A 10752-nucleotide genomic window follows, 5' to 3' on the forward strand; every position below is an offset into this window, starting at 1 on the left:
GGGTCGCGGGGCCGGCTCTTGACAGACCGAGCCGGGGAACGCTTGAACCCATTCCGTGTAGGCTTCCTCGGAGAGGGGTCTCTGGGACGGCTCCTCGCGGACCTATCGCGGGAATACCTCTCGCTGTCCCCGACCACCGAGGCTCGGGGGCCGGGAGGAGTCCGGGGGCGCTTCCTCCTAGGGGGTTGGTCTCGCGACTCATCCTCCGAAGGATCAGGGGGCAACTCCTTCTCCTTCCCCTTGGCCTTGGAGGCCTGCGCACCCCCAGCCCCCTCTCCCTCTTTCGCCTGCCGGATTATATCCTCCAGTATGGGGAGGTTCTCCGTCACAAACTGGAAGATCTGCTGCCTCCGCTCCCCTGAAAGGGCTGAGCCCCCGACGCCCTGGGACGCCCCCGCCTCTTTCTGCTGGAACCCCTCACCGCCCCCTGGGCCGGTGCTCTCTGCCGTGCGCTTGGATCGCGTCCTGGCCATCAACACAATCTTACCTACCTTACGGTTCCCACAGACGGCGCCAACTGAAGAAGCGCTGAGCTTCCCCCAGGAGAGCTGACCTGATCAGCTCGGGGTGTTGATGGGAGAGCTGACTCCAAGCCTGCAAGACAGAAAGGATGAGCTAACTGAGGGGGCCCGAGGGTGGTCCCCGAGGGCACTCCGACGGTCAAGTTAGTTTTCCGATGAGTAGAGTTCACGGGAAGTAGTAACAACCGGGAGTAGTTTGCCTATAGTCAGCGTACCTTGTACAGTGGACGTGCGTTATCATTTATACCTGCAAGGGAGTCCGACCTCCGCACGACGCGGGACTTGCCCAGTATAGATAGTATCCCGCACTCAGGGGGATTACCCCCGACCTCTTCGGGATGGACCTTCGCCTCCCCTGGGAGCCCTAGTCGGTACGGCCCGAGGGGGCTCCCAGGGGTCTGAGGGCCAAGGCCCAACTCGGCCATTCCTGGGCTGCCACGTGTCTGGGCCCAGAATGGGGCCTCTGCAAGCTGCAAATCAAGATTTCAAGCATTAGTACGAGAAGACATCCTTTTCCATGCTAGTGGGCGCAGCACATATAGTATAACTTTTCTCTTGCTTCCGTTTTTTTTTTTTGGGTCTACAATGGATTCTGAATGATAGAAACAAGTTAGCTTACAAGACTTCGTTCAAAATAAAAAAAAACTTATCTAAACTAGAAAAAACAAAAGAACTTCAACTTGCGGGCTGTAATAAATTCTCGAGTGTACCTGTGGCTATTAAGCTTGAACATTTTCTTATTGTGCCCTGACACCAAGGAAAACATCCTTAATAAGATGTAATTTTCTGGCAACTTCATTCATATGCATCCGATCATTTGGCAATTTTGCAGAGCACTTCAGTCCGATTTTTAATAGGGAAATAATGCAATCAATCTCTCTTCCACCATTATTAGTTTCCTCTCCACGAGTAATTTTACTGTTTTCATTTCTTCCTTCAGAAAGAAGCGACAGGTCCACGATCTGGGAGACTTGTTCATGCAAAGCCCTGTTAACATAGTTATGTATATCTAGCTCATCCATGAACATATCATCTGTTGGCCTCCTCTTTGTGATCATCTCTAGCAAAAGAATGTCGTAGCTGTAGACATCCCTTGGAGTTGATACCGCATGACCCATTCCGTACTCTGAATTTTGTTTCTAGATATATCATTGGAATGTTGTACAGGAGAAACTATATATATATATATATATATATATAATCTAAGGGAGTAAATTAAATATAGCTGCTATGTTTAAGTACTAGTTTGTAAATAAGACATGATTGAAATTGTTAAAATGAATCACTATACATTTTTGCCTTTTCCATATGGACGTCAGAGATTTTCTTGCCTTTTGTTTCAATAATATGTATATTTTTCTTGTTTTATACTATTATTATTTAATATTAGCTTTAATTTGCATTGCAAAGTTATGTTGACCTCTCCTATAACTGTTTAACAGAATTTTATATTCAAAAGGAAGTATAAAAAGTTTAAAAAATCTGATGGAAAATATGATAAAAGAAAGAATTAAGATAACCCGTGAAAGTGCCAAATTTAAGTGCCGAACAGTAGTCTGTGCACAATTAAGTAACACTTTGACTGTAAACATTCGCAATTACCTGGAGCTGCGTAACCGATTGAACCTTTTACGGCTATAGAACTGCTGGTTCCCTGCTCGGAAGATCTGTTGTAGGGTTTTGGGAGGAGCCTTGCCAATCCAAAATCACCCACATGGGCAACAAGATCATTGTCAAGAAGAATATTACTTGGTTTTAGATCACAGTGAACAATCCTGCTTCGCAGTGGTCGCGAAGATATTGCAACGCTGAAGCCACATCAATTGCAATATTTAGCTTCTGAAGAAGATTAAGACTTCTTGAGCTTGTTGCTTGATCAGCTGTCTCTGCAGGATGCAACCACAAGTCCAGATTCCCATTTTCCAAAAACCCATAGACTAGAGCTTTGAATTCATCACCCTTGGAATCAATACTGGAGCAATAACTCACGATAGAGATGAGGTTTCTATGGCGAATGTTTCTCAATGTTTTGCACTCGGCCTTAAAACTTTTGGAAGCCCCATTCTTTTGAAGATCAATAACTTTGACTGCTACGGGCTTATTGCCATGTTTTTCTAGTGTGCCTTTGTAGACAGCTCCAAAATTTCCTGAACCAATTAAGTTTTCTGGAGAAAATCCCAAAGTTGCACGATGAAGTTCATGGTAAGAAATTCGCAAGAGCTTATTGACTCTTGTAGGCATGCTAGAGAATCCAGCCACCAGTCTTCTTTCTCTTTTACGATATACCAAGAAATATAAGAACACTGTACCAAGAACCTGAAGCGTTGCCGGTAAAACAATGGACAGCAATATGATAACCTTCGGCTTTCCTCTGTTTTTCCCTCTGATAACTCTGCAAGGTGGGAACTCCAATTCCGGGATGCCTCTACAGAATTTGTTGTTGCCAATCAATGATATTTGACTTGCATTGCTGAAAATCCCTGTGCTTGGTACCTCTCCCTCGATGTCGTTGTAGGAAAGGTTCAAGTACCTCAAAAATTGATGCTTCTCAACTTCCTTTGGTATTGATCCAGTCAAGTTATTACTTGAAAGGTCTATTTGCTGGATGCTCTTCAAAGAAGCCAAATTTGGTGGAATTGTTCCTTGGGAAAAATTAGCCTGCATGGAAAGATTCGCCAGATTTGAACAATCAGCAAGTGATGTGGGTATAGCTCCAACAAATTGGTTGTGCGAAACATTGAAATCCACCAAATGTATAAGCTTTCCAACTTCAGGAGGCAGAGAACCACTAAACGAATTTTCACCTATTTTGATGTACATCAGTGATGAGTGCGTCTGCAAAAATTGTGGTGATATAATTCCAGTGAAGTTGTTATGAGATATATCCAGATATTGCAAATGTTGACAGCTCATAAGAACATTGTCAAATATATTGCCCCCTTCAAATTGGTTAAATGATAAGTTCAGATGGTATAGACCAGTGGCATTGCATAGGGTAGAGACTATCTGTCCTGACAACTCATTTCGGTCCAGACGCAATCTTTGCAAATCTTGTAATTTGCCAAAACCTCTTGGAATGACCCCTGAAAGATGGTTTTCTTCAAGGGTAAGGAGATATAGGTTGACAAAATTTCCAAATCCTTCTGGAATAGTTCCTGACAGTTGATTTCTTCCCAGGTACAATTCAGTGAGTTGATTTGATAGATTGCCCATGACTTTAGGTATATTACCTCCAAATTTATTGACACTCACGCAAATAAGGCTTAGATTACTGCAGTTGGTCAATGATACAATAAAATCCAAGTCTTCCGTAGAATGACTGCCGAAGAGATTGACAGCAAGATTTAGTAATTGAAGATTTGTCAGATCTCCTAAATTAGTTGGAATTTGGCCTTTAAACTTATTTCTAGCAAGATCAAGTCGCCAAAGCCCAGAAGCATTGGTGATTGAAGTTGGAAAGTTTCCATAGAAATTGTTTGACGAAACAGCTAATAATTCCAGATTTGGTGCACCTATGTTGGTTGGGAGATTGCCAACTACTGAAAACTCAACAATGGCTGAACTATTAAAGATAGAGGCAGGGATTATACCAGATAGATTATTTTCTGCGGCTAGGAATACAGCTAACCTTTTTAAGAGCCCCATCTCCACAGGCAGCTTTCCCTCCAGGTGGTTGTAGTTGAAAGCGAGTCCAGTCAATGACGATAAGTTACCAATGGAGGAGGGAATCTCTCCTGTCAAATTGTTTGTGCTAAGGCTAAAATATTCAAGCTTCTTCAGACTGCTTAGCTGATCAATCGGAATTTTCCCTTCTAGCTTGTTGTCACGTACGCTGATATTTATCAACTCTGTGCAGTAGCTCAGGTTTGCTGGGATTTCTCCAACAAGTGCATTAATTGACAGGTTCAAGGCTCTTAGCCTGAAGAGGCGACCAAATTCTTGGGGAATCTCACCATGGAATTGATTCCCCGGAAGTTGGATGAACCTCATGAAGCTTAGATTTCCGACATGAGGAGACATGGTTCCAGACAACTGCTTTTTCCTTAGAGTCAAGGCCATGACCCTTTGATGTCGGGCACTGCATGTGACTCCTTCCCAGTGACAATGGTGTTGTGAATGGTTCCAGGAGTTTAGCACTCCAAACGGATCATCGTATATCTGATTCTTGAATTCAACCTGAGCAAGACGATCAGTCTCATTTTGAAATTGTTTAGAAGCTGAAACATGGCTTACTGAAAGGTTCATGGCAACTAAGAGAAGGAGAAATATGTTTGCTAATGTTGATGATGAGCGAAGTCCCCACATGGTATTGGGAACTTCGATGAGCTGTTGGATGCGAAGATGGAATAATTTGCAACAAGCTGATGATTGGATACTAAAAGTTTCTGCTTATTGGGAACGTGGTTGAGCTGTTACGGATTCTTGCGGTTCTGCTTATATAGCCCACACAATCTAGTCTATCTACTGTGATCTTCTGCATTATGGAAAGGCACATTTAGAAGTGAAATTCCTAATGTTTTTGCATTATGGATCATTCATTTGACTAATTAATTTTCACCTCTGCTTCATTAACCAAAAAATTATAATCGAATTAGAAGTTGTCTTCAGCCAATCTATCATTGCTACTTTATTGAGCCAAAATAAGTGCATCTCTGTAAAATTTTATCGAAGTGGATAGTTGCGATTTATCCAAAAAAAAAAAAAAAGAAAGAAAGGGCATTTCGCGAATTATGCGCTTTCCAATGGGATCAATCTGAAGTGCCAGTTTAAAGATCTTCTTACCAAACCAAAAAAGATGTACTGTGCAATGTCTTAAATCTTAATTACTATGGGCCATTGTTTAGACCTGCTTTTACAAGCAGTGAACTCCGTAATCATCTTCCAGAGATGATGATTGACAGGAACCCTTCCTTTGTGTGCAATACTTGATCTTCCTAATTAACACAAACCACAAGAATGCTGATATGCTAGAATCTGTTGGTTGGCTTATGCGAGTTCTGTTCAAACCATGGCACTGGAAGAAGGGAAAATGGTTACTGGATCTTCACATATCGCCAATTAAAAAAAAAAAGGGTTTTATGTAGGGATGGCAATTTCCGACTAGATTTGAAAACACGACACGAACTTAATACGAAATTAATGAGTTTGGATTGAGACTTCGTAGGTTCAGATCAGAATCGAGTCGAACCCGATAAATCTGAAAAGAAAATATGTCGAATTCGGACCAACCTGTGGGTGACCCGAAAACCCGCTTACGAATTAAAAATAATTTAATAAATATAAAAACTATTTTATCTAACTAAACTAAATTATTTGAACTATCATTTTTTGTCAAAAATTTTTTACTTTTTTTATGAATATATTTTCTAATCATTTTTTTACTTCACATGCATTAAATTATTATAATATATTTTTTTATAAAAAAATCCTAAAAATAACAATCCAAACACGGTGATGTTTGTACAATTTTTAATCTTTGGTTGAAAACAAACACGTGATGATAGAGATGGTTCAGGAAACTTATGAAGGTTCTTATCTGCCTTGAATGCGTCAGAAGGTGATTGACATTTGTATTCCAAAGTCGTCTGCTCTACACCCTGTTAATCTCCATCACTTGTTGCTGTTCACTTACCTTGCTCTGCGTGCAAAAAGTCTCCTCTGGTAGTCTGAAAGATGCAAGGGATGAGGGCCCTCGATTAAATCCTAGATCAAATTAGTCCAAATTTCATGTCCTGTGCAATGTCTTAAATCTTAAAGACTATGGGCCATTGTTTAGACCTGCTTGTACCAGGTCAAAAAAGACGTAGTGTGCGATGTCTTAAATCTTAAAAGACTGTGCAAGTGAACTCCGTAGTCATCCTGCTGTTTATTGTGATCATCTACCAGAGGTGACGATTAACAGGAAGCCTTCTTTCGTGTGCAATACTTGATCTTCCCAATTAACACAAACCACAAGAATGTTGATATGCTAGAATCTGTCAGTTGGCTTATGCGAGTTCTGTTCAAACCATGGTACTGAAAAAAGGGAAAATGGTTATTGGTTCTTTACACATCGCCAATTGAAAAAAATGGGTTTTACGAATGATGACAGACATGAATTTGGAAATCAGATCATAAATCTAACATGTTTCTTTACGAATTGGTTCATTTTTTTCCTTTCCTTTTTTTTTTAAAAAGAAATCGATATTGAGATGATCGAGATTAAAAGCCTAATTTTTCCGAATTACATCTCAATCTTCTCGGAGACTATGGACCTTGGCTTAGTGTTAGGTCTAGCCCCAAAAAATTGACCAATAAGAATAATAAAGTTTTTGACAACTCAATAATGATAATAACAAAATAGATAAATCAAACATAAAGAAACAGAATTTTACATGATTCGGTCAAATTGATCTACGTTCACAGGTGAAGGGGTAGAAAATTCACTAAAATATAAAGAACGTACAAAAGAGAAAATACAAAATCCTAAAAAATAATTTCCAAACTCGAAAGGCACCTAAAATTGAAAATACAAAAGAGCCTAACTAACATAAATGTTTAACGGTGCAAAGGCCTATAAGTTGCTCTTTTGATTTAATGTCTAAACAAAACCTCTCTTAGATTGGGTCATGGCCCCCTAAAACTCTCTTGAATTGCTGCATACGACACTTGGGATAGTACCCTTAGTACAGTTAAATTCATTTAAACCCATTATAGTTATAACTATCAAGAGGAGAGATTTCTTTGTAAAATTTACTTATGTGAGATACAAAGATAAACTTAATAAATCTCTACTTTGGCATGTATCCAACGTCGATAAATTGCAAACAAATAGCAAACAAATTCTACATTCTCCATAAAAGTCCCAATGGATCTCAACGAACCACCAAAGTTCCAACAGACCCCAATGAGCCATCAACGAATCAGGATGCAAAAGACTCAATAGATTCCAACGGGTCAAAAGTCACAAAAGGTTTAACAAATCCCAACAAACTAAAAATCACAAACATAGTAATCTTACTCCACTTTCTTCACAAAACCCTCAACGAGTTCCAACAGGTCTAATAGCTCTTCTTCAAAACCCAATTGAACTCCAATGAAAAATTTTTTTTTCACTTTTTTTAGTGCCCAAAATCTGTTATTGTCATCAAGAACCCAAAACCTGAATCTTTGATACTAATTTGTTATGTCTGATCCCAGAAAATTGACCAACAAGAATAACAGGGTTCGAAAGGATAGCAGATTTACTATAACATAAAGACAATACAAAAAAGAGAGTACAAAATCTTAGAAACTAATTTTTAGGCCTGAAAGACATCTAAAACTAAAAATACAAAAGAGCCTAATTAGTATTAAATGCCTAACGGCCCAAAGGCCTATAATTTGTTTTTTTGGTTTGATGCGTAATCAAAACCTCTCTTAGACTGGGGCGTGGACCCCGTAAAACCCTTTTGGGTTGGTGCATATTGCACTTGGGTTGGTACCCTTAATACACCTAAATTCATTTAAACCCACTATATTTATTACTACCAAGAGAAGAAATTTCTTTGTGAAATTCCCTGATGTGGGATATAAAAACAAACTCAATCCTTAACAATGAGACCAAGTCTTGAATCACTTGTTCACGCTGCTTTTTCTTCCGCCTGTGCATTTACTTATCCATTTATGTTTTTTCTTTGTTGTTCATTTTTTATTTTTCCTTTTAATTGAACGATAAAATCCATGATTAAGCCAGGTAAAACTTAGAATTAGTAACAAAGTTCTTTTCATTTTCTTTTTTTGTTGTTTATCACTAAAGAGAGGGTCAGTTTGTAGTCAAAATCCTACTATTTTAAATCTTGAAACATGCATTAATTATCCACCAAATCGTAAGCTCATTCTCATTTAGCAAACAACTCCGCATTCTGCATTAAGGTCAAAGCAAAAATTCTTTCCAAGTAACATATCACTACTAGAGAGGTTTTCTTTCGAATTTTGATCTATTTTTTTTGATAGGCTCTAATTTATCGTTTATTTTATAATTAATTTCCCTTATTACCTGATCCAATGTGGATTAATTGTCAGATTCTACTTACTTTGCACTTATTACAGGGAGCAGAACAAAAATACTATAACAAGTGCCAATTTGGCAGTCATCAGAAAAGAGTTCAAGTAGCAGGCATCTAGGGACATTTTTGAAATATCAAGACGCGACCCTTCTTGGTAATTTGGCCGAAGACAGCATTCAAAAAAGAGGGAGACCTGGAGTCTTCTTTTTCTTTCTTCCTGTAGGCAGCCGCCGAAGGGAAGTAGTAATTAGATAGGAAATAGGATAGCAGAGAACAAGCACTACTTTTTAGTTTCTAGTTTTTGACTTTTCTTCTTTTGGCTCTTAGTAGTTTTTCCTTCTTCGTATGTCAGACGAAGTGAAAACAATCAATCGCCTTCTATAGCTTTGCTATCTTTTCAATATTCGGACGAACTGAATTTTCCCAATTTCGAAGGACAATGGCTGCTACTTTCTTTACAACTTTGTATGGGTTTTCCGCATCAACGATGAACTAAACCCCTTTTTCTAGTCAAGAAACAACGGAGGTTTTGACTCATCTAAAAATTGTGAGATCGATTTAAATTTATCTTTTCCTCTTATTTATTGGTGTTTGCATATTTCCTACTTGAAGTGCTTATGGTTATTTAATTAATTGATTGTCTTGGATCCGGATAATGAATTGATTTAGTAACCTATTGTCAATTAGGACATTAAATTCGTAATTATTTAATTGCGTCTTGAAATAGTGACAACTAACATGATTGGATTTATGTCAAAGGAATACGCGGGCGAATCTAAAATAACCCTAGTAGTGCGTTATTCAGTTAGAATAGGGCTCCTTTAATACGTAAGGCAATTGGGGAATTAAATCTTACGGGCGTACCTAGAATTATTTCTCAATTAGAGCAGTGATTAACGGATGTACCTTAATCACTGACACAGTAAGGAGAGGTTGACTGTCATCGCTTGTTTGACAGTTATAACCTATTTATTGGTAAATAATTAGAATTGCCTTTGTATCGATAATCAATTAGGTGAACCATTGCTGAATTTATTTCTTGGCTAGACCTTTAATTATTATTACTTTGATTTTAGTAAATTGTCATTTAATTTTTACTTGGCTATTTTATTTTTAGTTGAACTGATTTAATTGTTATCCTTTATACAAAAACATCCCCCGTGTTACTTTGAATTTTAAAAAAGACAAATATCCCTAATCCCTAAGAATAAGGCCCTACTTGCCCTGTTTACAAATCAATAATTATTTGTGAAAAAATCATCTCATTCGGGTATATCGGATCAAGCAAACTCTTCGGGAATAGGGTGAATCAAGTAACCCATTGCACACTTAGAGTCCCTACTCCGGTACTTGGAATCGATTTTTGATTACTGTAATTGGTAACTAGATTTATTTTGTTATTGCACAGGCATCAATAACCTATCAATTTTTGGCGCTGTTGCTGGGGACTGGCATTAGTATTTGTTTCTTTTTAAATTCATTTTTGTTCTAATTTTTTGGTATTTTTTCTAGTGTATGCCTTGGTCTTTTTGTACAGGTGAATTGATTTTTGACCCTGAGGTAGAGAAGACCACGCGGAAAACACGAAAAGAGACCAGACAGCTCAAAGTGGAGCAGTCTAGTGCTGCATCTCATATACTTTATCCGGAAGTTGAAGTAACAAGTCCGTTTGATGATACTTCGAGTGATTTGGATCGAGAAGAAGTGACTATGACTAATGCACGAACACTAAGAGAGTTGATTGCACCTGATTTAAATCAGCAACCTTTATGCATTACTTTTCCGCATTTGAATGATAACACATCTTTTGAGTTAAAAAATCTGGTCTAATTCATTTCTTACCATCTTTCCATGGTTTACCAGGTGAGGAGCCTTACAAGCACTTGCAAAAGTTTGATGTCATTTACAATAGCATGAAGTCCCTGGGGATTACAGAAGAACAGATAAAAATGAGGGCATTCCCCTTCTCCTTGAAGGATTCCGTGAAAGACTGGCTGTACTACCTTCCACCCGGTAACATCACCACGTGAGACCAGTTGAAGAAAAAATTTTTAGACAAATATTTTCCTGCGTCTCGAGCCGCAAGTCTAATGAAGGGAATATGCGGTATCAAGTAGCATCCAGGGGATCGCTCTATGATTACTGGGAGCGATTCAAGAAGTTGTGCATCAAGTGCTCTTAGCACCAAATAAGTGAGCAATTGC

The 10752-nt window shown here is 38.8% G+C and overlaps 1 protein-coding gene across 1 annotated transcript; it reads right to left on the bottom strand.

The window, feature by feature from the left end:
• Positions 1-2276: 2276 nt before the first annotated feature.
• On the bottom strand, positions 2277-4766 carry LOC113735703 (receptor kinase-like protein Xa21). Its single transcript, XM_072082997.1, has one exon. The coding sequence runs from the start codon at positions 4764-4766 to the stop codon at positions 2277-2279; it is 2490 nt and encodes an 829-aa protein (XP_071939098.1).
• Between the last annotated feature and the right edge of the window lie 5986 nt (positions 4767-10752).

This window comes from Coffea arabica, chromosome 3c (assembly GCF_036785885.1).
Source record: "Coffea arabica cultivar ET-39 chromosome 3c, Coffea Arabica ET-39 HiFi, whole genome shotgun sequence".
NCBI lineage: Eukaryota > Viridiplantae > Streptophyta > Magnoliopsida > Gentianales > Rubiaceae > Coffea > Coffea arabica.